General features: G+C 36.5%; 2 protein-coding genes across 2 annotated transcripts in view; one reads left to right on the forward strand and one right to left on the reverse strand.

Annotated features, from left to right (window-relative positions):
- Positions 1 to 5,533, forward strand: part of LOC113225466 (protein I'm not dead yet-like) — an 18,500-nt gene extending 12,967 nt beyond the window's left edge. Inside the window, exons 12-13 of the mRNA XM_026457783.1 lie at positions 1,006 to 1,232; positions 5,272 to 5,533. Coding sequence (XP_026313568.1) covers positions 1,006 to 1,152 — 147 coding nt within the window. The 3' untranslated portion in view covers positions 1,153 to 1,232; positions 5,272 to 5,533. The remainder of the gene's footprint in view (positions 1 to 1,005; positions 1,233 to 5,271) is intronic.
- Positions 5,534 to 5,596: 63 nt separating this feature from the next.
- Positions 5,597 to 12,999, reverse strand: part of LOC113240625 (protein I'm not dead yet) — a 77,294-nt gene continuing 69,891 nt past the window's right edge. The window contains exons 13-16 of the mRNA XM_026477962.1: positions 12,227 to 12,235; positions 11,927 to 12,120; positions 9,195 to 9,332; positions 5,597 to 7,302 (exon numbers count right to left, since the gene is read on the reverse strand). Coding sequence (XP_026333747.1) covers positions 7,006 to 7,302; positions 9,195 to 9,332; positions 11,927 to 12,120; positions 12,227 to 12,235 — 638 coding nt within the window. The 3' untranslated portion in view covers positions 5,597 to 7,005. The remainder of the gene's footprint in view (positions 7,303 to 9,194; positions 9,333 to 11,926; positions 12,121 to 12,226; positions 12,236 to 12,999) is intronic.

The following is a 12,999-nucleotide window of genomic DNA, read 5'->3' on the forward strand; positions in this document are numbered from 1 at the left end:
CAACATGCCGCATTATAAAATGGTAAGTAATGTTGTTATATTACTTAATCCATCCTACGTCAACATGCCGCATTATAAAATGGTGAGTAACGTTGTTATATTACTTACTCCATCCCGAAGCCACATTGGGCCAATGTAGTGGTGTAAAACAAGGAAATTTAGGTTCTATTTACATTGCCAAAATGGGATGGAAGCGCACATGTGATGAAAGCGTAGATTTTTTTGTTATAACCTAGACGGAACAAACAAGTCGTGCGCCGGTGGTAAGCTGCACGCCCGTTTAGCTTTTAATCACAAAGATCTGCCACTTAGCTCTAGATCTGCCGTCACCCTGAGACAGAAGTTGACAAGTCCCGTGTGCCTGTAATGTCACTAGCACTCTTACCCTTCAAAATCTGAACGCAGTAATGCTTACATTAGTGCCTAAGGTGGCAGTGCTTCCCTTTTTTCAGGGAGAAAATCCGTCATGCATACTACTGCGTGACGGGGAGGCGCGGTGGTTATGTGACACTCTTACTCACTAAAAATCTCCGGGTATTCCCACACCCCGCATAGGACGGGGCTATGGCCACGTCGTTTACAATCCACGCTCTACCTGCCTGCACCTCATTCCCCCACCACCATTAGTGGCATGCCGGAAATAGTTAGCACGCCAATCAACCCGTGAACCCTTATCTAACGGGTGACAAAAGCTGGCAGCACTTCCCTGGACGAATTCTTTCACAAAGAGCTTTTTTTATGATACCAAGTGACGGTACGAACAAGTCGTGCGCCTGGTGGTAAGCGTCACGCCTGTCCGTAACAGATGCAGTACCGCTCAAAGGGCAATGCCACTGCGCCCGTCACCCTGAGACATAAGTTGAAAAGTCTCATGTGCCTATAATTTCACCAGCAGCCTACCCTTCAAATCTGGAAAGCAGTAATGCTCGCATTACTGCGTTCCGTACTTGGCGGTAGGAATAGGTAGCCTTTGTAACTACATCTTAACATGCCTTAACTTTTCAGGTGCAAGCCGGCATCGGTCCATCATTATTCTCCATAATAATAATATGGAGCACAGTAACGTTATGGGCGACGACCATTTGGCCTGACATCATGCTGTACCCGGCCTGGGCTGCCAAAGATCTTATTATTGTAAACATAACATCATGAAAACTGGTTGAGTTTTATTTACCTTTGACAATATCGACACACAATTGAAGTGATTTAAAATTAGCAGACCTTGGGCCCTGGTCAGTGACAACCTTTACAAGTCACGTTTTTTAGCTCGTACCTAGTTTGTATGTACGTTGCACAATTGACAAAGTATACAGTGATTACAAAATGTCACTGCCATTCCCTTCCGCAGTATGTAAATAGAACCTTAGATACTTTTAAAACAAGTGAAACAGTACGTTATCGTCTGTCCTTTTCTTACTTTTATAACAAACCAAACAGATGCACTTGACTTTAATTGTCTATTTACTAAACAGTAAGGACATTTATGCATTGTACGCTAACATTTTACAATCATCATGTTGTTTAAGGCATTAGAAAAACGAATTTTAATTATTCAACATATTTATTTAAACAACAACTAACAATACAATCCGTTCTCTATGTACAAAATGAGCATAATCTTAACTGAGGCGAGAAATAAAATATAATCACAACCTATATACATAATCATATATACAATATGTATTTGTATAACGACGGGCCAAAGTGGTCCTTAAATTTAGTTATAATTTATTTATTTAAACTTTTATGCATAATACACATAATACAAACGGCGTGACTTAATGCCATAAAGCTGTACAGCTACACTTAAAAAACAATAATTTAAAATAGAATTCCACACGAATAACAAGATATAAATAAGCCAAAATTTGGTATAGGAAATGAAAATTTTTTTCGGATGTAAATCATATCGGTCAGGCGTGATCATGGCAACCTGTAAGGTGCTAATTTTTTTGAAAGCACTCGTTACTGAACTTCATTGAAATTGTATTGCAATTATTTTAATATTATAATATTATTCTGCTAAACTACTAACCTACTGACCTACTAAAATGTAGTTGCGATGGCATTTGTTTCGCAGTACAGTGTCTGTGGAATAGCAGTGAAGGCATTAATTTATCCAATCACTAACAATCGATGTTGCCTTACTAAAATTACCATGGAAATTATGACGCATTTTTGACTCGTTTAATTAGTATTGGCTAATTTTCCGTAAAGTTTCAAGCACTGGTTATGTTTCCGGAAATATTCCCGAAAAATTTGAAAAATTTGAAAAATTGTTAAAATGTAATTTCGAAAGTTCACATTTGGAAATATCTTTTGAAGTTTTATTTAGCGTGAATTATAAAATTAAACTTGTGTAGTTAAAAGCCACTTAGAGAAAAACGAGATTTAAAATTATTTCAAAATAGCGAAAAAACAAAAACATTTTAATGGCTCCATTGTTTTCGTTCAGTAATTTCAACTATAGACAACGTGTCAACATCAATCGTGGAAAATAAAAGGAAAAAGAACCGACCTCAAAAGTACGTGGAATTACATATAATTACCATGTTTTATTGAAATCGGTTACCGGGTAGTGGGCAAACCCGGATTCATCCCCTAGTTCGCCAATAATATATAATAAAAATCGGTCCTCACTTCTCAAAGGAAATAGTCTCAAAAATATTGAGAGAGAAAAACGCCATGAATTAGAGAATAGCAAAACCAACCATGCTTATAATATAAAGATTTAGGCGCTATTTATAAAAATGAATCTTCATGCGTGAACAGACCCTTAGAGAAAGATGATTTTCTTCAAAATTAAATAGTACCATTATAAAGATACCCTCTTTCCAACAAAAAAGAATCATGAAAATCGGTCGGAAATGACCCAACACAACATGTTATCAGCAATAGAATACAAATGTTTGTTCAATAGTAAATTAATCGAAAGAAGCCATCGTGACGTCATCAAAAGAAACATCAAATAATTAGTATACTACGCCCCGTCGACGTACCATCGATTTGCCATTAAAGGGCAGAATACCAAAAAATTGCAAAAAAAAAATATACGCGATTTAGATGACGAAAGAACAGTTTCATTTCCTATGTGTAACAATCTCCGAAACCTAACAACTCAAAATTTGATAATTAATTTATATGGTATAAAATAACTTCACCATATCAAATGGTTGATATTTTATTTCTAGCCTCAAAAACTAAAATATTATTTTAACCTATAATTCAGTTAATTCTGTACAAGTAAAGGGTCTATATAGCACAATTCTTATCCGCTAGCTTTAGATACTTTTTCTCCAACTTAGTAGCAGGCGTTGAAAGGAAAAAGTTTTGCGTTGCAGTTGCAGCGTGCCTTCTACTCAGGCTTACCTTTCTGAAATATCTTATTACCCTTCGACACTGCTCCACATTTATAAAAAACTAAACAAACATCCGTTTTGCATAATTGTTTAAAAATACACATACCAGCACAATTAGCGGAACGCTAGTAATAACCCCAAATTAATGCAGTATTTTTCAAGTCTGGCTAGGTTTTTACTTTTTTTACTTTAGGTCATTTTTTTAAATTTCCTACTAATGCATATTTGTCACATAGTTCGAGGTTAATTTTGCGTTTTTGTTAATTTCGTAAACTGTTATTGAACGCAGCTTTCTTACCACGGCATGAGTTATTTTTATGTTCCACATATTTCGAAACGGTTACACGGTCCATGGTCACGGATTGACTGGCGACCGGTAGATGACAGCTTTAAGAACAGACGTAATATCTGTGTACCCTCTTTCGCTGTCGATGTCCTTAATTGTTGACAATCATTTAGTGAATAACCACAAAAGTATTAAACATTTTGATTTATTTAACTTTGAGTTTAATCGATGTTAAACTGTTACAATTTTTTAATTTTCAACCCTTTCTGCTTTGTCACAAAATTTAAAAAAAATTGCATTGCGTTTAATATCAATTTGTTCTTCAATAAAGGTTTTTTAAATTAGGTTGTGCACGAAATCGATGTTAAAAGACATCACATTTTTTTTCTTCCGCTAAATGTGCCTGTATACATGTACGAGTATGTTGCATTAAAATAAAAACATGCATAAAAACGTAACCATAGTCTAAAACAAAAATAGATTAAAAATTCTACAATACAAATATTACATCTATTCTATACAATTCCATACATTTTATTGGCGGTTTGTTTTTCTATGATAGATCTGTTGATTTGACCTTAGTTAATAGAATAGAAACAAAAGTAATCAGTTTTATTATTGTTAGGCTAAAACGCTTTTAAAAAGACTTCCATCGCAACAGTAGGTGATATATCAATGCCCTACTTTCTCAAAGTCATATCTTATGAGTGATTATTCAGAATATGAGAAATCTTTCTATTTATTTTTAATTTCTTATCAAGGGTGTTAATTTGGATGCGTTACTTTAAGAATAGGTAAAAGCTAGTGTGTGAATATGAAGGAAATGTGATGTAAAATCAGCCTTAGAATTTTATAAATACAACCCATTTTTGCATTTCAGTAACATTGTGCTTTAAGATACTAGTTTGAGAAAGTAATGCGACGATATGTCTGTTACAATAAAAAATCTAAATAAACGAGAATATTCAAGAAAACTTCAACCAATATAGAGTGGTTAATACCTCCCTTGGAAATCTCAGAATGATTGAAGACAATCAAAATGCAGTCATATTTCTATTTACAATTATTTTTTCTTTGAATACATCGTAGTAATTTTAGTTTTGATAATGTAGAACACAACGTACAACAATCGGCGAGTTTCTTACGCCAATTGGCAAATTCTCTCACCACGATGCCAAGCATTCGAGAGTATGCCAAGATACGATAAGAAAAAGAATAATATGTTATCTAGAGTCGGCAGACTTAAGCATAATTAGAGCTCCTTGTGAAAGAGTTCCGGTTTTGACGGGTAAGGGTGCTGGTGAAATTACAGGCACTTGGGACTTGTCCACTTATATCTCAGAGTGACAAGTGCAGAGGCAGAGCTCCTCAGCTCCGCAACTGCTATAGACAGCAGTGTCGCTTGCCATCAGGCGCACGACATGTTCGTCTTGTCACTTCGCATCATAAAAAAATAAACAAACTGAGTTTTATTATTCTGTGTTTATAACATGGGAAGGTGCAAATGTTGAAACAAGTAATTTTGATTTGTGTAGTCTGCCGGCCCTAAATATGATACAATCATTCCGGGAATTTAGATGGAGGAATTATCGACTCTATATATATTATTTCCTTTGAATTTTTCAGCACGGTAAAACTTTAATATTAAATTCAGTGTGTGCCATATTGCTCAACACCATCTTGCGGATTTTAAGGAAACTACAAAATCTTCATGATAATGACAGAGTATTGCATACAAAAGGTTTTTATACACTTTTTAAATACAGTAAATATATAATAAATAATTTATCGTCTATCATTCGAAGCTATCTCAACAGATAAAATTCTCATTTGGAGTTAGAACGACCACATTTTCCAGAAAATGAAGCTCTGGTCGAAGTGTTTGTAGTTAAAAAAAATCTTTAAACATTTGGCATAGTACAAAACCTTATTACTAATTTTTGCACTGAGTTCAAATATCAAAATGCAATAAGAATTATTTATCAGTAACAATCATGTTGATGTTAGCACTATTTATTGGTTTATACTATGAATAATTCTTAAAAAAAAATTGTCACTAAGCGCCTTATCTTTAGCACAAAATTGTGTCTCTAAGGGCGCGTTCCTTTTATGTCGTGACGACAGATAGTCGTGCAGTGTATAGTGTCGTGGATTCTATATTTAAATAAACTTGTTCAAAGTTGTCTACACGTTGACGATAAACTTAACGGAACGCGCCCTCACGCCTATGCAGTGTTGCCATCATCATAATAACTGGTAGTTAATTCTCAATGTGGTAGTGCTACTTCCGTTTTCTACCAAACCAAAGATTAGTTGGCAGCACTGTAAAACACTCAGAATTTCATTTCTTTATACAACGGATAAAGTTTAAATTCGTTGTAAGAATTAATTTAAAAAAATATTATTACTGATAAACAACTTTCAACTTAAAAACATCACGGCATAAGGCACTTATGAAAATTACATAATTTTTCTATTATTATTTTCCTTTTACTACACAATAACAAAATATTAGTATCACAATATGCGTTTAGAATTTTAACAATGATCTTGTTGAACGTGGCTACACTTTTAACCAATAATTGTTCATTTTGACTTGGCATTTCTCAGTATTAATTCGTTTTATGATTCCCTTACGAGAAACAAACGGACCAATCACATGGCTTTAATATCACGTGATATGTAACAGCAGGACATTTAGGCGTTAATTCGATTTATTCCGTACGAAAAACAAACAAACCAATCAAATGGCTTTAAAATCACGTGATATGTAACAATAGGACATTTATAGACCACATAGAAAAAGACAGCCTAAACAATATAGTTATTAACTTTTACTTTTTCTCTAAATTAAGCAATTTCCTTTATTGATTCTCTAATCGCATTCTAGTGACCAATCAGATCGACAAAAACTAAACCTAAGTAATCTAGGAACGTCCCAGTCCTTCTGGGATTTCAATCAAATATGTGTTCTATGAAAAAATATATTAATTTATACGTTTTCTGCTTCCTACAAACTTAAAGAGTATAAAAGTCCGCACCCGCTTTTTCCGCATCACGTCTATTTTAATATTTAATTTGTATTTCAAAAATATATATTTCATTGCAAAAAAAAACATATAAATGCGTCAAAGGTATAAAAACGGTAAAATGCTATAGTCGCAGAAAATTCTTCGCTGGCAACACTGTAGAAGCAAACATTCCAGACCGTCAAAATTCAAAATGGCGTTAGGAAATTTCAAAAATATTCCAATTATTTCAAAGCCCGTAATATCCTGAGACTCAGAAATACACAACGTAATTAATAAAAATAAATAAAAACTCGTTTTTTGGCGTTCAAATAGAAGAGTATCTATGTATCTATTTCCTTTCCACTTTCGGGAAGAAATCGCATACGAACTTACCTTGTCTGGCAAGATTTATATCTGTCATATTTACATCTTTAAGTCCTTTGGGTAGACTGCAATCTAGTCTTGTTACAGACTTATTTGCCAGAATGCTATGGAGTGTCGTACTACAATTAAGAGCAACACTTTTGTCAGTCATTGGTGTTTCTTCGACTAAAGGTTCTTCGGGGAAGATCAGCCTGCCCCACGTGGGATAAGCGCCCCATACTATGAGTGTTGTGACCAGCTTAGGGCCAATACCGCCAATCGCCTGTAATAAATAAAACGTACATATTAACACACATTTTTTCTGACGTTTGTAAGGGCCAACGCAAACCGGCGGACAGCAATGCAGAAGTAGAGATGGACAAGCGCCCGGGTTTTAACCTGCGTCGTTGATAACGGCGGGTTTAAATCCATTAACGCCCGAAATCGAGAGCAAAAACTATTAAAACTAATCGAGTTTTGTTCGAATTTAATGATATTATTACTAAGGTTCGAAAGTTGTGTCAGCATAGAGAAAGGCGGCATTCCGGAATAAATCTATACAAAAAATCGTTAAATCGTATATACTTGAATCTCTCTTCATATGCATCTGTCAGCCTCAACTGATATTGGCGCAGAGTCGAAGCGTCGCGACGCGTAATATTTTTAGCCTATAGCATATTCATCTCTATTTTCCCATTATTTGACAATGACTGGCTCCGTGGCCGAACGATTACCATGTCGGACTGCCATGCAGAGGTCCTGGGTTCGATTCCCAGGCCGGGAGAAATATGTGTATGGCCTACATTTATTTCTCTCGTGAGTTTGGGTGTAATTTGTGGTTGTCTATGTGTGTGTCCATGGCACCCGCGACACAGGGTTTCCCTAGTGCGGGGCTATGTTGAGTGTGTGCGTTATTATTATTATCATTATTATTATTATTATTATTATTTTCGTATTTATTTTAAACTCTCGCCTCTCCCAAGGCCTAAAAAATTAATTTTGAATTTTTAAATGGGAGAGGCGGTATTTCCCGGCAATGGCACAGTCGGCCGGGGTCAGGGACTCAGGTCCAAGAATCGGCGAACAATACGTGCCGTATCGAGCAGGACCGCCTTCTGCATTTGTGCTGGAAGCGACACGCCACAGAAATCCAACCGCCTCAAGCTGTTAGAAAGGCTGACTGGAATTAACCCATTTGCGGACAAAACAATTGGGATTATTTCAGTGGAGGCCACATCCCACATGTCGGTGATCTCGTGCGCCAGGTCGAGATACTTCCGGCGTTTCTCGGTTTCAGCTTTCACGAGACCCTCGTCATGCGGGATGGTGACGTCCACAAGAAATACCCTCGACTGCGATCGATCCAATATCACAATATCAGGCTTATTCGCAAGAATAGTCCTGTCCGTGATAATAGATCGATCCCAATAGATTTTGGTTTGGTTTTATTATTATTATTATTATTATTATTATTAAAGTACAATTTTGTGTTTTGAAAATATGGAATCGAGAGTCGACGCGACGCTTCGGCGCTGTGCCTGTGTGGGTTGAGCCTAATATGCTGTCTTAGTAGTGAGAATCCACAGTATTGCGAGGTGGGTATTGTGTGAAGTTGCCTCTTTTTCCTCTAAAAAAGTTTTTTTACGTCGAATATTTGTAGTAAGTATGGAATTATACCAAATTCGGCTGTTTCAGCTATTTTTCAGATTTTAGGCAGAAATGGGTTTTAACCCTCTGCCCAGAAAGGACATTAAATTTATAAATGTATATAGAATGCTATTTCAACAATAATAAAGTATAAATTACAATGCTATTGAAACCGACCTCGGAGCATCGCGGCGCATTTCTCTCTGCGTCTCAGAACTTTGAAATGTATACCTTATTTCATTTGTAATAGCATAAAATACACAATAATAAATTTTAATAAAATTATACTAAGTATGTTTTTTTCTGCTATGCATTACCATTTTAGTTGTTGTATTAATATTTTCATTGACCCGCTTTGGATTCCGCTATGACATTCGCACCTAAGTTCATACTGTGAACTTTGTCACAAATCACCTATTTAGTTGTTGTATTGACTTAAACATGAAAATCAGACCATAGACCTCTCAATTATAAGCAACGGCGTTTACAAATATGCAATTGGTAATTAGGTGTGAATTCATGACGCACCATCTTGGCAGTGGGGATGTGGGCGACGCCGGCGACGATGGCGTTGGGCGGGGTGCCCACAGGCATGTGGAAGGCCATAGAGCAAGCCAGCGTCGCGGGGATCATCAGGTAGCGAGGATCGATGTTCAGCGTACGCGCCTGCAAAAAGTAAATAACATTTCATCGTTAATAGATCAGAAATAATTCAATACCGTGTGATTGGTTCATTTAAAATCCGAACTGCCACTATAACCAAGAGATTGGCCAGATCGAATAATCAAGTTTGCCATTCGGCCATTTCAATTTTCCTACAGTTCCAATAATGAATGAAACTATGTGATTGGTCCATTTAAACATCGTACTGACTTGCAAACTTTTGAAAACTTGAAAACATTCATGTGTGTGTTATTATTATACGGACATCTATTTTAGACTCTCGCCTCTCCCGTGGCCTAAAAAATTAAATTTTAATTTTATTATTATTAGGATGGTTTCATCGAGTGTATAACCAGAAATAGAGACGAAATAAGGGCCATATATTCCTGGTAACACATTAGCGATACAGTTCTTATAAATATCAATTCTCGTTTGCACTGAAATATAGACAGGCCAACTACTGACCTGTGTGTACGTCTCCGTATATTCCAAAAAATATTCTGCATTTATTGTAATAAAGATAATATCTCTAACAATGCCGTGGTGTTCTATTCGGTGGTGTGGGAACATCGACTATATTACCAGTTGATATAGTAATATGTAATGATATAGTAATAAAAGAGAGATATAGTAATAGTAACAACCAGAAATAGAGACGAAATGTCATTTAATTTGTTTGAAGACTATTTTGCCATATCATTACCGTGATAACTGCGCTCCGATTGGCTAGCCCGAGTTCGAAACAATAGACGGGTGTCGTCAATGAGTGTCGTCAACTGTTTCACTTCAAATTTCAAGTTAACCAGAGCTTTGCCATAATGGACGAAAATTGCAAAATTACATATTTAACATTTAATTACCGATGAAATGTGATTCTTTGTCACACCACCGAATAGAACAGCACTACATTGTTAGAGACATTATCTTTATTACAATAAATACCGAATATTTTTTGGAATATACGGAGACGTACACAGGTCAGTAGTTAGCCTGTCTATATTTCAGTGCAAACGAGAGTTGATATTTATAAGAGCTGTATCGATAATGTGTTACCATGAATATATGGTCCTTATTTCGTCTCTATTTCTGGTTAAATACTCAATGTGTGGGAAAAACCGCAAAATATCTAATCACAAAACAAACGGAATGACATTTCATCGGTAATTAAATACTAAATATGTAATTTTGCAATGTTCGTCCATTATAGCAAAGCTCAAGTTAACTGGTCGATTTGAAGTGAATCAGTTGACGACACCCATTCACGACACCCGTCAATGGTTTCGAACTCCGGCTAGCCAATCGGAGCGCAGTTTGCACAGTAATGATATGGCAGAATATTTTTCAAACAAATTGAATGACATTTCGTCTCTATTTCTGGTTGTATACTCGATGGATGGTTTTATTCAGGGCCTATGCAGCTCCTCATCACATCGACCATCTTTTGTGATCACCACTAATTATAGTTTAGAGGAGCCAAGGCCAACTGCATTAATGAACTGAAGGATTTTCCATCCTTCGACAGTTTTTGTCTTCTGGTTGTGGCCTGTGCCATCTCAGTATAGACCTTTTTAGCAGCAGTAGAGCTCCTTGTGAAAGAGTTCGTCCAAGGAAGTACTGCCACTGTCTATTTCTGCCGCCAAGCAGTAATGTTAGCAATACTGCGTTCCGGTTTAGAAGGGTAAGGGTGCTGGTGAAATTACAGGCATATGGGACTTGCCAACTTTATGTCTCAGGGTGACGGGCGCAGTGGCAGTGCCCCTCGGATCTTTGCGATTTAAAGCTGTCAGTCGCACTGCAACTGTCATGGACAGGCGTGTAGCTTACCATCAGGCGCACGACTTGTTTATCCCGTCACTTGATATTATAAAAAAAAAGCTTTGTACGTCCATTAAGGGGCAGCACTGAGTAAAGAAATGCACAAGAGTTTCATCCATCTCATGACAGAACCTGCACTCTCTTTTTCTCTCTGCACAAGATTTAGCATGTGCTTGTTAATGCCACAATTCCCTTTTAAGGTTTTTATAGTCGGTCTTTTTTGAAGGTGGAGTCAATTTACAAGCAGCTAGCAATTGTAGTCGATAAATATTTTATCGACTATCGACTGCATGTTGGTCACGGTACATAGGTTCATTTGAATTGTCAATTTTTGTAAGTTCATACATATATACATTGCATTTAGAAGTATGTCTATATGTCTAAAAGGGCAAAGATAGACATATTTTAAAGTTTTTCATTTTAATTCAATACTAGAATTATTAAATCCGCCTGTTCTTGTTAAAATATATATAAATAAAAATTTATTGCAATGCCAGTAGACCAACTGTCAAAATAATAATGAAGAAGGCAATAACGCAATTAGTAGTCATTAGAACATCGTAATATTCACGATTTGGTCATTTTAGACAAAATTTTACATTCTTTATGAAAACTGGCAACCTTGCAAATGTCATTTTAGTCTGTCTTAAAAAAAGACAGACATAATGTGTTTACTCATGTTGTCACATAATGAAGTGACGTAATAATCAAATTGAACTATATTAAAACGTTACTAAATTCAAATATCGTTTAACGTTTGTTTGTTTATAAATTAAACTTACCATATTAGCCAAAACTGGCAGTATAAGGTTAGCAATGGCCACGTTGGAAGTGAACTCGGTGATGAACTGCGTTACCAGGACAACAGCGAGGAGTACCACCCAGTTGGGCATGCCCTGCAAACCATTCAAGGAAGCCCCGATCATAGACGACAGACCGGTCGCTTTGCTGCCTTCTGCCAGTGCGAAGCCACCACCTGGAATTTTACCGATCGTTAATAAAAATTACTTCCATACTAGGGTATCAAAATGATGCATTCCACCATTTCATCAGTTTACGGAGGCCCGTGGCCGAACAGTTACCACACAGGACTGCCACGCAGAGGTCCTGAGTTCGATTCCCGGACCGGGAGAAATATGTGTATGGCCTACATTTATTTCTCTCGTGACTTTGGGTGTAATGTGTGGTTGTCTATGTGTGTGTCCATGGCACCCGCGACACCGGGTTTCCCTAGTGTTGAGTGTGTGCGTTATCATTATTATATCCCTGCTTTATGGTCGCTTCTTTTTTGGAGAACTAAGAAAACATCCCGAATTCGTTATCGTTCATTTATTTACCGCTAGATGACAGCACATTGATCAAAACTTCGTAACTTGCAATATTAGATATTGATCTTTCAACGATATGCACAACAGGATAAAGTCTAAATTATATTAACAGGTCAGAATTTGTTAGTTCTTGTACGTGTGTGCGTTAATATTATTATTTCTGCTCAAAACCGTGGGCAGAAACGGCGAATACTTATTACAAATTACAATGTATAAAGATTATTTTGACGAAAAAGAGGTGACCCATAGTACCCACTTATTATTTTACCCCTGCTATATGGTCGCTTCTTTTTTGGAAAACTAAGTAAACATGCGGAATTCGTTGTCGTTCATTTATTTACCGCCAGATGACAGCACATAGCCCCATGAGTGTGTTACGTTATTATTGTAGTTATTATTAGTTTTTTTATGAGGTGAGATAATGAACAAGTCGTGCACCTGGGGGTAAGCGACACGCCTGTCCAAAACAGGGGATCTACTCGTTCTCCGTCCGACATCCGTCCAAAACAACTACTGCCAAATAAATA

Source organism: Hyposmocoma kahamanoa, unplaced genomic scaffold, assembly GCF_003589595.1.
Source record: "Hyposmocoma kahamanoa isolate Upper Pololo Valley unplaced genomic scaffold, ASM358959v1 160, whole genome shotgun sequence".
NCBI lineage: Eukaryota > Metazoa > Arthropoda > Insecta > Lepidoptera > Cosmopterigidae > Hyposmocoma > Hyposmocoma kahamanoa.